This window comes from Mercenaria mercenaria, unplaced genomic scaffold (assembly GCF_021730395.1).
Source record: "Mercenaria mercenaria strain notata unplaced genomic scaffold, MADL_Memer_1 contig_1022, whole genome shotgun sequence".
NCBI classification, from domain to species: domain Eukaryota; kingdom Metazoa; phylum Mollusca; class Bivalvia; order Venerida; family Veneridae; genus Mercenaria; species Mercenaria mercenaria.
The window spans coordinates 51,109-66,024 of NW_026458992.1; the positions used below are offsets into that span (position 1 = coordinate 51,109).

The 14,916-nt window shown below is 35.7% G+C and overlaps 1 protein-coding gene across 1 annotated transcript; it reads left to right on the forward strand.

Moving 5' to 3' along the window:
• Positions 1-1,094: 1,094 nt before the first annotated feature.
• LOC128551366 (uncharacterized) lies at positions 1,095-9,922 on the forward strand. The gene is made up of 4 exons (XM_053532215.1): positions 1,095-1,265; positions 7,247-8,362; positions 9,218-9,265; positions 9,867-9,922. Exons 1-4 carry the CDS (start codon positions 1,181-1,183, stop codon positions 9,920-9,922), a joined length of 1,305 nt encoding a protein of 434 aa, XP_053388190.1. The 5' UTR covers positions 1,095-1,180.
• Positions 9,923-14,916: the final 4,994 nt, after the last annotated feature.

Genomic DNA, 14,916 nt, shown 5'->3' on the forward strand with positions numbered 1-14,916 from the left:
TGTAGGACTTTTTTAACAAACATACCAACAATATATCGATGTCGTAAAATGCATCCTAAAGCCTGCATAAAAGTTGTGAATAACAGCAGCAAGAGGGCTTGAAGCCACTTTCCTGAAAAATAAAAAGAAAGAAACATTATAAAAAGAACAGCTTTGAAAATTTTTCGATGGCCAATAATGCATAAATTGATAAAATTTATTTCATATTGTACTTTGCGCAACTTCCAACTACTGTTGTTACTGCTATAACTTCCAATAGTAGCATCAGTAATATTGTTGTTGTTGCTAAATCTGCCAACAGTAACAGCAGTAATACTGTTGTTACTGCTATAACTTTACAACAGTAATAGCAGTAATACTGCTGCTGCTGCTATAACTTCCAGCAGTAGTAGCAGTAATACTGCTGTTACTGCTATAACGTTCCGGTTAATACACTACAGACTTGCTAATACGGCACGCACATTTTGTTGATATTGGTCGGTTATTAGTAAGTAAATATGTAGAAATTCTGTTTTGATTGAATTTGCTAGAGAAGGTAATTTTTATTATAACGTTTTTAACATCTGATTTCACACCATATTACGTAAAATCAACCGTAGAAATGTAAACTGTATTTCTGACAATAGTTTACAACTATTTTATTAAAAAAGATGCTTACATGATGTTGAATTTGTAAACTGCAAAGGTCATGTCCTGGGAGTAAACCAAAGTCCATTTCTTGAACGTGTTATAAGGTGTTTACTTAGAGCATGAGGATAATGTATTTGAAACTGGCCACAATGGTTTAATCTATGGCACATTCATAGGTAAGTTATCTGTGGTCAAGAACTAGGTCAAAAGGTTAGATCACAGAATAAACATGGAAGCAGTCTAGAAAACGTGTTGTTACACTAGAAGTTACATTTTCCACCTTATTCTTAAAAAGCTATTGCGACACTTGGTCACCTAGGCATTAAATCTAGATCACAGTGTGAAATAATATAAAGGTATTAACACGAACGGTTTTATAAGATGATATATTTTGCACTTAACCTTTCAAGTTGGGCATTTTGCTTAACGTATATATAATTAAAATATCATTTCAGGGACGGACTTAACGGAAACATATAACTGCATTATTTGCAACGAGAAAGAGAAACATGTCGTAACCATTCCTTGTTTACATTTTGTTTTGTGTGGAATGTGTTTCGAGGTTTGGTCAAATGCTGGAGAAAGTAGGTGTCCCGTGTGCAGAGCGAACATAGATGTGGCATATATATTCGAAGGTAGGTTCTCAGGATAAAATAACAATAACTTAAATCCTTCTTGTAATTTTTCAATATTGTGGATGATAAAAAATTGCTTGTGAAAGCCAGTCCCTTCAAGGTATTCGCCACTGACTTCCAGTCTCTTCTATTCTCGAGAAATCCAAGAATTGAACGCCATTGAGTAGTCTATGATTGGTATGGTGAATGGAAAATACCACTCTCGAGTGCTTTATTCGATATATTTGCACATAGCCAGCATCATATTTAGCTTTGGAAAGTGGAAAACGTTACAAACACTAAGATCTGGTGCTCGTAAGCAGGATGATTGATTTGTGTCACATTATAATTTCTCAGAAACAGTACCCTTTGAGTAAAAGAAAATTGAATACAAAATGCTTTGACACGTTTAGGGTTTTTCGTTGGTTTTTTTTTCAATTACTGGTGTACGGTTACTTTTTTTGCCGCCACTTCCTGTTGTCAACGCGACTATGTTACTCATAAAAGCATGTCCAGGTCTCATCTCCTGTTAGAAGCTGTGGTATTGTGCGATCAACTAACTTTCAGAAATTTTGCAGCTTATTTAGCACATTTGACCCCATTGGCCTTTTAGCTGCCCGGTTAGCATCTGTGGCACCAATCAGGCACAACACTTTCTTAAAACCCAATTTCTCCCCGTTAAAATGCTAAAAAATACGCTATCTCGGACTACCTCATCAATCAGATGTCTTACAGCAGCAATGCTCTTTGACGTCACTACCGTTTTGGGCCTGTATTTAAGGACTGTCTGGCCATTTTAGAATTTACGTACCCACCTTTAACCATTTGCGGAACTGCATTGTATTTTTTTATGAAGAACAAAGTATTTTAATGTACGCTCTAAGATATCTATTCGCTTTTCAAAGCTACGTGTATTTTGCTTAGTGTATATGACTTTAAATGATAAATGAATCTAAATATATCTCCAAAACGGTACGATAGATTTCAATAACTTTGCAGAGTTATTTATATATGAGTCATTCCTGTATTATCCGTATAAAACAAGAATTTCTTTCTTACGGAATCACGCCATTGTCATTATTTTTTAGAATGGCTACAGTATAGGAAAAACGAAATCCCTGTCTTTGTCACAATGAATTTTCAAATAATCATACACTGAGTTAAAACAGAATTACAATACATGCGTATTTCCTAAAAAGCAATCGTCATGGAAGAATGCTTCGTTAAACAAGTAAAGGAAGTGTTGCCGTGCAATGCAAAGTCCCCTATTGGAAAGCATTTTTCTTTCTCTACTGCTGTATTATATAATGATCTGATAGCTGTCAATAATGTAAACTAAACAATATTGTACTATATATGCAGTAAGTCATAGTACACCATTCGGATTGAATTTGCATATACGAACATTTCCAGTTAATGATTCAATTTGATTATAACATTTATAAATTAAAAAAAAAATTATTCGATCTTGAAGTTGTGAAAATATGAAACAAAAATGTAAGGAATCATCATATCAAAAGGGAAAAAATTCTGAAGAAAATATACCAAAATTCTTTTTAGTTGCGCCCATATCGCACATGAGCTATATTGAAATACTTTAGAGACTTGGCAGGAAAAAGGGAATATTGACCTTCAAGTGCGACCTTGACCTCTGTGCTAGGGGTCTGTGTTGTGCGCAAGTTTTTCGGGAAACGTTTTGTCAATTTGTATATTGAAATCCATTGATGGACGACAGAATTATGGACCAGAAAGCAAAGAAGGCTTATTAACCTTTTACCTACGACCGTGGCTTCGACCTTTTGAGATAGAGATACATGTGCTTCGTAAGACACGTCGTCCCATTATGGGAAACATTTATGCGAAGTAAAATTGAAATCCGTTTATGGATGAGTTGTTGCCTATGCAGGATAAAACCAATTGACGTTTTTTACCTCTAATGGTGACCTTGACCATTTAGCTAGGGTCCCGGTGCTGCGCATGGCATGTCGTCTTATAATGGGTTACATTTGTGCCAAGTAACCCTTTGACCTCAAAGTGTGTTCTTCAACTTTGTGCTAAGGATCTGGGGATTGCGCAAGATATGTCCTCTGATCAAGTGGATCTTTTTTTGCAAATTTTTATGCCCCCACTTTGGGGGTGGGCATATAGATTTGCCCTTGTTCGTCCGTCCGTCCGTCCTTCCTTCCGTCCGTCCGTCCTTCCGAGAATGTTGTGTCGCGCCTAGCTTCAAAAGTATTTGACGTAGAGTCACAAAACTTTACAGGAATGTTGGTCAGCATGTGTAGTTGTGCACCTGGGGTTTCACGTCCGGTTTCATTCAGTCATGTATGAGTTATGGGCCCTGACTTTGTAAAAATTGGTCATTTTAGTGTTGTGTCGCGCCTAGCTCCAGAAGTATTCGAGGTAGAGTCACAAAACTTTACAGGAATGTTGGTCAGCATGTGTTGTTGTGCATCTGGGGTTTTGCGTCCGGATTCATTCCGTCATGTAGGTGTTATGGCCCTTGACCTAGTAAAATATTTGTCATTTTAATATTATGTCGCAGGTAGCTCCAAATGTATTTGACCTAGAGTCACCAAAGTTTACAGAAATGTTGGTCAGCTTGTGCAGTTGTGCACCTGGGGTTTCGCGTCCGGATTCATTCAGTCGTGTAGGAGTTATTGCCCCTGATTAAGTTAAAAATGGTCATTTTAATGTTGTGTTGCGCGTAGAGTCACCAAAGTTTACAGGAATGTTGGTCAGCATGTGCAGTTGTGCACCTGGAGTTTTGCATCCGGATTCATTCAGTATTGTAGGAGTTACGGGCCCTGACCTAGGAAAAAATTGTGTCTTTTGTCATATAGTGGGGACATCTGTGTCCCATGGACACATTTCTAGTTTAATCCTGTTTTGCATGACAGTGTTATGGACAAGACAGAAATAAACTTAATGACCTTTGATCGCAAAGTGTTAACTTAAACTTTGAGCTAGTGTTCTTGGTGATGCGCAACACACGTCGTCTGATTATAGGACACATTTACGTCAAGTAATATTTTATCCCTTAATGGATGACAGAGTTCTGGACCGGTCAGGAAGCAGATCCTGTTCATGCCATGTTAACATTTGACTGCAAAGTGTGTCCTTGACCTTTAAGCTAGGAGTCTGTAAGTTATGCATGACACATAGTCTGTTATGGGTTACATTTTTTATCTAGTAAAATTGAACTATTTTAATGGATTATTAAGTTACAAACCGTTCAGAGAAAATCCATGTTTACATTTGACCTCTAAGTGTGACCTTGCACTTTGAGCTAAGGGATGGGGTTTTGCTCGTGACACGTCGAATTATCATCAAAAACATTTGCACCAAGCTATTACAAAATCCCTTGATGAATGACAGAGTTCTGCTGCGGACACGAAATAGCGGTAGGACGGAAGAAATAACGGAATGACGAACGAATGGACGGAAAGCGCAATCTTTTAGTCCCCGAAAATAGGGGATTAATAATGTTAAACCCTCTTTAGGTGAATGGCATCAATGTAACAGATCTGTTCTCAGAGAAGAAGTTTTCTCTCCTGCTGCCCGGTAGGTCATTTACGCTTCACATGTGATTATCTCTTGAAGATTTTGTGTATGTGGGGGAGGGGATGTGGTTGACCGACGCAATGATAGGTCATATGGCGACTTTCCAGCACGGGCGGGCACATGGGTGTCGTATTTTGTCTTTCTCGCTCTACGTTCATGCATTTCTCTCCATGTTGACAGCCGACTAAGTGTTGATGAAACCTGCTTTCTGATTGGATGACCGATACAAAAAATGATGATGTGACCTTTCTTGCGTCATAACTAGAAAAAAAGACAATATTTGTCAGTTCTGATAAAATACGCGTAGTCTTCCACGACAGAAATTTCCGAGGTGTGTAAATGTTTGCAGTTACTGTATTTATTAACATTCTTATGATTCATAACTTCTTTCACCAAGTTCTACCGCTATTTATTGCAGTTTACACCTGGACATGACCGTGTCAATGCTTTACGCAATCGTGTCCAAATAGTAAACACGACTGTGTCAGCATATAGAAAATTATGATTTACCACTTTTTGGTACATTTTAAGAAGGGAAAAGTATACATTTTCTGTTAGTATCATCCTTTGTAAAATACTGTTTTAACCGTAATTCAAAAATAGAAAAGAATTCTATAGGCAAATGTGATAATTTGAAAGAATTGATGCTTAATTAGACAGCATTTCTTTGGCGCATTATGCTTCCAATCCTGTATTTTAATATACTGGTTATAAAATTATTACTTACACAATCAGTATCGCGCTTGGCTAAATGGCAACCAAAACATCACCCCATGATTCATATGGAGAAGTTGCCATTTACTCTTGCGGGATGACATTGTGTCTGAAATCATTCGTCCTTCACCTCTGATTCATGTGAAAAAGTTGGCAGATACTCTTGCGGAAAACAGTTTGTAATGGTACAGAATCGGGTCAACCGCCCGCAGTTACATAACTGATATTCTATTAAAAAATGACGTTAAACACAAAACAAACAAAAAGACTGGAGCAATCTACGAATCTTTATTTGGTATTTAAAAATTAAAGTGGGAGGAATGTGTTTATAATTTGACATAATGTTCCCTTGTATTTTATTTCATGTCTTTGAATAGGATTATTTCATATTATAGGTGTAAGAAAATGTTTTAAATAGGTAAAGTAAAAATTAAGAGACGGTGTAATATAAAGGACACTATAAATGATTAAAGTTCGTCCACCTCACTCGGGACGTCGAATTCTTCATGTATGGAAGCCATCATGCTACCTTGCGGAAGGCCGGTGGTTCTACCCAGGTGCCCGCCCGTGATGAAATAATGCACTGAGGGGCAAATGGGGTCTTCCACAACCGTCAAAGCTGGAAAGTCGCCATATGACCTATAATTATATCGGCGTAACTTTAAAAACCTCCCCCCCCCCCCCCCCCCTCCCCACTCCACCAAAAAAAAGCAAACTTTTGGAAACCCTCATTTGAGTAATAAAACATACATATTCTCTATTACTTCAAAAATGTAAACACAGAATACAGAAAACCATCCAGGAATATTGCACATCCATTTCTAACAGCAAACAGTCATGTTATCCGGTATCAGTATGTTTAATTAAGGCATCAGTACACATCTTTTTGACTTAAAAGAGTCAGCCTTGTTCATCAAGTAAATTGTAAACAGTGCGGCAATCTTCTCACACTTTCCTTTATTACGTTTCTCTTATCTGGAAAACGAATGTTGTATGACGGGCTTGCTATTATGCTATTCAACGCAAACTGCAAATATGTATATACGTTAGTCTCTGTAGCGTTATTAATTATGAAAATCTGTTGATAGTTGATAGTTATAAGACATATTCTAAGATACCAATATGCACTGATAATTTCACATGGCACTAACAGGATTCCGTGTAAAGCAACATTGAACTAAATGATAAATATGTTTGACAACAGGGTACGATTTTCACAGTTCTTAAAAATAGTAAAAAGCCCCTACCATATAGGAAATTAGTCTTGCCCATTTCTGAGGTAAAACATCATATACTTTGCTAACAACCGTTCTGAAATAAACACACGAGATTGGCAATATTCAATGGCTACAAGTCAATGTATACAGTAGAAAATTCAATACTCGTGCATATGATTACCGTCCAGTTTTAATATAAGCAATTTACTTGTATTTCATTGCTGATATGCAGATAGGATGTGAATTCAACTTCATATAATGTGTTCAGAACAAAGTAATTATTGAAGATTTTGTGCATGAATATCTTTACAATTCCTAGATATATACCGCAACAGTATAACTGATAAAATATGATCAACTTACCTTATGTCAATTATCTTTATTTTAATAGTAATAGTGCGTATATTTAACTTGTATATATAATTATGCGCGTTTTAACCTGAATAAACATCAATAAAAGGATTTTTAGTCACTCATCTTACCTAATACTAATTGTTCTTTGTACAGGCTGGAGCTGGAGTACCTGTATTAAAACCAAAAACGAAGAGATGGCTTATGACCTACTCGAGTCGAAAACGCTTCCTGACATGAAATCACTAAATGACTTATGTCAAGATGACGGATTTGGAAGAAAGTCCACTGTTGCGATAGACACATGCAAGAAAATTTGTCTTTTCATTAAAAGTTTAAGTACTAACATCGTCGACGTTTGGGCAGCAAGAAACGCAGTCACTTTGACACCAGGAGACACTTTTGAAATTAGATTTGTTGTTATCACAGAGAACCTAAATGAAGAGAGCAGGAAGGAATTGGAAAACTTCATACAATCCCATTACGACACGCTTCCATTACGGGACTGCGATCACCTTAGCTTAGAAGAAACACAATTGACGATGAAAGGGGGTTACAAACTTAGAGAAGACGACCAAAATAGCATAAAAGCTTGTATAAGTCTACACGCTGAACGTTTACTACAGAAACATACATATCTAAGTGTTATATCTGGCTGCCCCTTTAGATCAGTTGGATTTGACACAAATAATCCCGAAACCGTCCCAACGCCATGCATTGTTCTAAATGTTCAATACAAGGGCTACATTCCTATTGACGAAGAGCCGTTTGAACGCAAGTACGACGGAGTACAGGTCGATGTCAGAGAAGACATCTTTGTTCTGTTTAATTACACAGCAAAAGAAAGACACGACAATGTGAAGGCCGGCTGTCTAATTAGTGGCGAAACTGACGAACGCGAAAAGTGCCCGAAAGGAACTCTCGGTGGTTTCGTTAACCATCCCGACTATGGTCTATGTGGAATATCCTGTTCCCACGCTCTATTATGGCCGAACGAACTAGTACAGCTAGCAGACGACAGTCAAGAAATAAATTGGAGTAGATCTACTTTTCCAGCTAGGCGAAATGGTGATACGTGGCAGGGTAATGTTTATCAACCATCTAAGGTAGAAACCAACGAAGGTGATGCCGCTGACGATAACAAGATTGGACGTTTGGTAAAAGTAATTTATCGACGTGGTTCCAACGAAATGGATCAATGTGGTATAGATGCCGCACTTTTTCAGTTAAGCAACAGATTACCGAATTCGAGTGATTTTCCAGCTGTGAGAGGTAAGAAAATAATAATGACTCAATATACATGTTTTTCTCTGAAGTAATAAATTTGCATATTAAAATAAAAGAACTCAAGCAAAAAAGAAAATAACATGTTAATCTATTATACATGCACTTGACAAGTAAAAGATGCCTAAGTCAGTAAAATGTTAAGTTAAAGCATACCCTAGGAAAAGTTGTATATATTTTTATATCATTTTTTTTCATTATTTCTGTAAACCATTTAATATAATGCTCCTCGTCATTGGACGTTGAAACCAGCATGCTAATTTTCCTTCAGCACAGCTGTACATAACTTTTAAGATGATCTAGCTGGCTCAATTACAAAACTTTGAAAGGCTAGCTAGCAGAGTTGAATACATTCATTGGTGCCAATCTTTTTAAAACGTTTGCAAACTGTCGAAATTAAACGAAAAAGAATTTTATTCTGCAAATATAGCATTATGATGACTACGATAACACGTCCTTTCCTTTGTTAGTTTAAAAAGTTGAAAATAAGTTTTATAGGACAAGAAATAAGTGAACACCTTCTTTAAACGTTTTGACAGACTTTGGATTTATTTTAAATTATTTTCAACTTATTTGATCAATTGTTCAAACATACAAGAGAGTATTAATAAAAGGTACCTTTAACAATAGAATTTACTTTGTTTCTGAAGATATACATAGTTACAGAATGTATCTGCAAATGTTTTCAATAGTTCTCCACTATCGACCGGAACAGAAAACAAGTAAATAATTACGAAACGAAAATTAATAATAACGATCAACAGTGAGAAATAAAAATCAATAACACAGTCCTGATATAAATGTATCCTAATATTATGTATGTTTTTTTTATGTTTTTTTTAGTTGCTGGTGAAGACATCCCACCTGAAGGTACCAATATAGATTCGCCAGGTATTTTATATTTGATTATTTCTTTCGTATACGTTGAAAAAAGTTACCATAGGCAACAATACCCTTGCTCGCTGTGTTGTATAATTCAACAGCTTAACTAATGAACGCGACAGAGATTTATCTTATATTGTTGACTGTTAATTAGTACAGCATGTTAAGTATACATAGGAGGGGGTTCCTTTCTATTTTTATGCATTTACACTAGTAGCATAAAGATCGGTTTGGTGCCAGGACATGCCTGATAATGACGTCATAGCAGATAGCGGTGGCCATATTGTATTCTATAAATAGTAACTCATTTGCATTTAAGAAACAATAGACAGTATGCATGCGTGGCGGACATTTTAAATCTGATATTAGAATGGCATCAAATGTTTAATTTTAAAACGATATCAGAAGTTTATTTCTAGATTGTTATATTTATAGAAAATGTCGATCGGAAGTATACGGAGCTGACTTTTATACCGATCTAGGGTGTGTCCGCGCACACTGAGGATCAGGTGCTCAGCCCTAGACGGGGAAATTACATGAAGTATAAGCCGAAATATATTACAAGAAAACAGCAGATTGAATAATGCATTAGTATTAACTTATTTTATAGATTTATCCACTGCGGATAAAAGTATACTAAGCAAAACTTCGAAACAGACACTTTAAGAATGTAGGTAACTTTTTGTGACGTCATCATTTGACGCTAAATTTAAAATCGACGACTTAAATTTCCTTATTAATAAACCTTTGGTGTCAAACAAAAGCGCGCTTGACAAGAACTAACAATGGGTAGCATCCAACCGAAAATGGAATCACTCATGCATGAAACGGTGATTTTTTTCTTTACTGCTTATCTGAATATACCTGTGTTTGTTATCTTATTAAATGGTTTGACAACGTGTTTCAGCTGCTCACCTCGTAAACCGGAAGTGAAATGCATAAAATTAACTTTTCTCCCTTGTTCTTGGCATGCTTACAGTCGTGCTTGGTATCAGATGAAAGTTTTTGACGACTACTATTGACTTGTTTACATAAAATTAATGTGTGGTCCTTCATGCGTAAAATGCACAAAAGTAAGCTTACCAGATCCTTACGCTTTGCTATCCAAAATAGATGTGAATGAATTTTCATGAAGAATTATAATAAACAGAGTCGAAACAATGTTCTGATTGGTGCTGTTTATAGTGCTGTATAAAAAGCAAACATATTAATATTGTTTAATTATTTAAAATAACATACCTTTCGTAGGTATGTAAAAACTTACCTGAACCTTCCGCACAGACACCAAAGCACTGACATTTTCTTGGTGTTTTAAAGAAAAGCGGTCCAACTTGTTGGGCATAATGTAGATAATGGATTTGCTGAGCGTAGTCAAAACTGTAATGTTGACAAATATCACTCGAACATACTGGTTGTCCTGAAAAAAAATATAAATTTATATTGAGTGTTGTATGTTAAGAACATACCTTAAAATAAATTTTATGTCAGACTGAAATGAGTACGACTATATCTCTATTGAATGGTTTATACTACTGTAACAATAACTACAAGGGTTATAACAATGACATTAATCAATAGATCAGTGCTTTGGATTTTCTGAGTACAGTTTTTAGACAGTTTTGAAACAAATGAAATGATACAGAACTCCAACAATGTCATTACCTCTGACCTTTCATCTGATAGCATTTTCACATTGCTCTCTATAATGATCTCTCTGTTTTTTTAACTTTGTCTAGATGATCCTGATACGTTTGTAATTTCTCTGTTTTTTTTTGTTCCTCAGAGAGATTATCGCCCTTAGAAATATCTGTGACATAGCCTTGACACTTGTGGCATAAATTTGTTGCAGGTTTTATTACTAGAGTTTTAAGACACTGTTCCAACCAAACTTTGCGAAATTCAAACAAACATATTTTGCGAAATTGCATGTCCTCTGCAGCTTTAAGATAGAGATTATGAATGTCAGCTTTAGATTTGTCTGAGGGCAATGATGTAGTTTTTCCTTCCCTTTATTTTGGAAGTCGACCAGGTAGAGGTAAGCCATATTTATTTGCGTAAGTATTGAGAACAGTGGTGAACTTGTTCACATCACTAACGGTAAGGGCATGCTTAGGGGTTTTGCCAACATTACCATATCTTCTAGCAACCAACCCTTCATTATCTAAAGAGTTTGCTATTCGGTCTATGGTTTTCCTTTGAGCACCATGTGCAAATTCAAACATGGTTCTACATACATTTTTCCCATTAAAAACGTAAGTTTGCGTCGCCTTAACTCTTTCTTTATTTACACGATTATTTGAGCAAGTCTCATCACTCGATTTTCTGTGATGAAAAATTTGTATCTTAATCATTAAGTCTAGTTCCTTTTTCTCAGTTTCATAACGTTGGTTTCGATATTCAACAAGTGTTTCCCAATTTAGAATTGTGCTACAAGGCTTTCCATATAATCTGATGCAACCACAGCCTTCTGTACTTAACTTTGACTGAGCGGACTGTTCTAACAAGTCTACATCTCTCTGATCTATTTCAAATTCAGTATCATTTACATGACCTTGAGAAAGTATATCTGTATCAGAATCATTACAATCACTTGACTCGGCACTTGAATTATGTTCATTTTGAATTGTATGGGGTTAAATGTTCCCAAAGTATAAATCACTAACTCGGTCAATTTCATCTAGGAAGTCATCATCTTGATCAAGAACTTTTCTGGCAAAGTGGTTCTAGTTATATTAGAGCTGAAACTACTTTGGCTAAGGGAAGCCATTATCGTGTTCAAATCATCGTACGGTAAATTTTTTTCTGCTACATTGTCAAGATTTTGACATTTACAGAAAATTACGACCTTCAAACTTCCGGGTTTGTTTGATTAAATTTCTCTCAATTACAGTCGTTATTGTTGTAAAAATATATACGTAACACACATGTCAATAAATCTTGTACTCACCTGCAAAATCACGGACTGCAAATCACTTATCCACCGAAATAAATCGTAAAAATAATGTTTTGATGACACAATTTCTTGCTCGACGTAATACGACCGTCACACTGTCCACAAATTGTAGAGAGATTAAAAGGGCGATAAACCTTCTATTTATTGAAAGTAAACGAAATGGTAATACACGGAATTGACGAAATGAGTATGATCTTCCCTTATTCGTGAAACTGTATAAGAAAGAATGGTTGCTAGATAAATAGTCTTTAATTAAATGAAAAACACGTGTTGAATTCCATCAATTTCTGTGACGTAACTTTAGTCGAGATTTTCTCGAATGACGTAACGCCGAATTTGGACCCAAATTATGTGAACTTGTATCCTAGCTGATCTCGATTAAGTCAACTGTTCTGAATATAATCATATCCTTTAATGCATACTATCTGTATATATTCAATGTATCCTCGAGATCCAGTTAACTTTCACAGAGAGAAAATATAGCTTCTCTGGTCCCAATCAGTTAAAACTACTGATTTGTGATACATGAAAACAGAGATATAATTATATGCAAATATTGAACCAGTACGATTGTGTAGTACAATTCGGGCTTGTATATAAAGCAGCATCGAAACTAATCTTATTGGGTTACTGCTAGGCGCTTTGCCGTAATTGGTCTGGTATATTGTGGTAGTGATTTAGTTCGTATAAATTTTCTCTACTATACTACTACTACATATATGTGTGCGTGTGTGTGTGTGGGGGGGTGTGTGGGGGTGCGTATGTGTGTGTGTGTGTGTTATCTACGCGAGGCGAGGAGACCTTTCAAATGGTGCTGGTCCCAAAACAGAATAGTTCTGAAATTTTGATTTAAAAACCAAGGGCCTTAACTCGAAAACGATTGCAAGTCGAATAGAGAACCCTATATTTATTTTATGTGTTATGACTTATTCTATCGATTGAGGGTTACCATTTTCAATTCGATATTGTAAAAAGTTGCCACAGAGCTATAAAATGTTTAGAGGAATTAAGTTCTATTTTGTCAGTACGTTAGAATGAAACATATAGCTGCATCAAAAATAGAAATGTTCTGATCATTTTGAGGTATATTACACGCAACAGTGAAAAACGATTGCAAAAAAGATAAAGAAACAGTAACTGTGTTATCAAGTCACTTTATAACGCCCTACAAAAGTCTTTTCAATTTCAATGGGACAAAGGATTATATTATCTTTTGTACGAAAAGAAAATAATAGCTCTCGGTCACGATACAAAAGGGCCATTGAATTTCAATGGGACAAGGAATTCTTTTCATCTATTGTCCGAAGTTGTTCAGCTCTCGGTCACGATATAAAAAATGACGCTTGAATTTCAATAGAACGAAATATTCTTTTCATCTGTTTTCCAAAATAGTTCCGCTAGGCATTGTGTGTCTAGACAGAGCGGCACCCGTACTCTACGGTCAAAAGTTTTGAAAAACCAAAGAACCTTTACATCTATAATTTTTCAGTACAAAGAATCATTCAATTTTGATGGGACAAAGGATTCGTTTCATCTTCTGTCAGAAATAGTTCCGCAATGTATTGTGTGCCTAGACAAACTGGCGCCCGTACTTTGTCAATAGTTTTGAATAGACAAAGAATCTTTACATCTATTGTTCAATACAAAGAACCATTCAATTTTAATATATGGTGGTACAGGGTACAGGTGAATGTTGGAATTAAAAAATAGACGATCACGAATGACGCACGCGTGATGTTTTCTAACAATAGAGTTGAGTATACGCATTCAGGGCTAGTACATTTACTACTGGAGTCGTTTTGTCACTGGAGGCTAAGAAGGAAACACGTACATAATACTTATTTTATATAGTATCCAAAATAAGATTTCGTACATACATTTGGTATTTAAAAAGTATGTGATATGTTTTTTCTTATAATTCATGTAATTTCCCCCTCCATGGCTGATCACCTGACCCTTAATGTTCGCGACCATGCCCTAGATCGGTAAACAAGTCAGCTCCGTTTACTTCCCGGGTATCCTGAAATCCCGAAAAGAAGCCGCGGCTTATTTTAAATTTTGGTAAGGATTTGGTAGCTTATTATCGAGACTGGCTTATTTTTTAGTCCGGCGAACTTTTTGAGTACATATATTTAAAGACCGGTAATGTTAATTAGTATAATTGACTTTTTTTTTTTTTTTTTTTTTTTTTTTTTGCTTTTAAACTTTTACTTTGTCCAGGGGTATAAATATCAGCACAACTTGCATTTTTAAAGTGTTTTTATTCCAAAGTGTTTTATTGCTATTTCGTGTGGAATTAAATATGCTATTTATACGTTGGTAACCTTTGTTATCTCATATGTTGTCCTTACCAAGTCATAGATAGTTTTACTGATGAAAAAAAACTGGACGGCTCATTTTTTAGATTGGCTTAATCATGAGCCCTTTTTGCCTGTAGTCAAATGGTGGCTTATTTTCGAGAACGGCTTATTTTCAAAACCGGCTTATTTTCGGGATTTCAGGGTACTTTTTCTATGAATAGAACATTCTAGAAATAAACATAATAAATATCTTATGCCAGTCTAATCTTTTGTCATTTTAAAACTAAAAATATGATGTTATTCTAAAAAAAAAATTCAAATGTCCGCCACGCATGTTTTGTCTTCTTTTCTAATATTTAAATGAGTTACTATTTATAGAATCCACTATAGCCGCCGCGCATCTGCAA

Excerpts from the sequence above, each read along its gene's own strand:
- LOC128551366 (XM_053532215.1), top strand. The coding sequence starts at position 1,181 with ATGTGTTTCGAGGTTTGGTCAAATGCTGGAGAAAGTAGGTGTCCCGTG. Across the intron at positions 1,266-7,246 it reads TGTGGCATATATATTCGAAG|GCTGGAGCTGGAGTACCTGT; the intron begins GTAGGTTCTCAG and ends TTCTTTGTACAG. Across the intron at positions 9,266-9,866 it reads TACCAATATAGATTCGCCAG|ATTTATCCACTGCGGATAAA; the intron begins GTATTTTATATT and ends CTTATTTTATAG.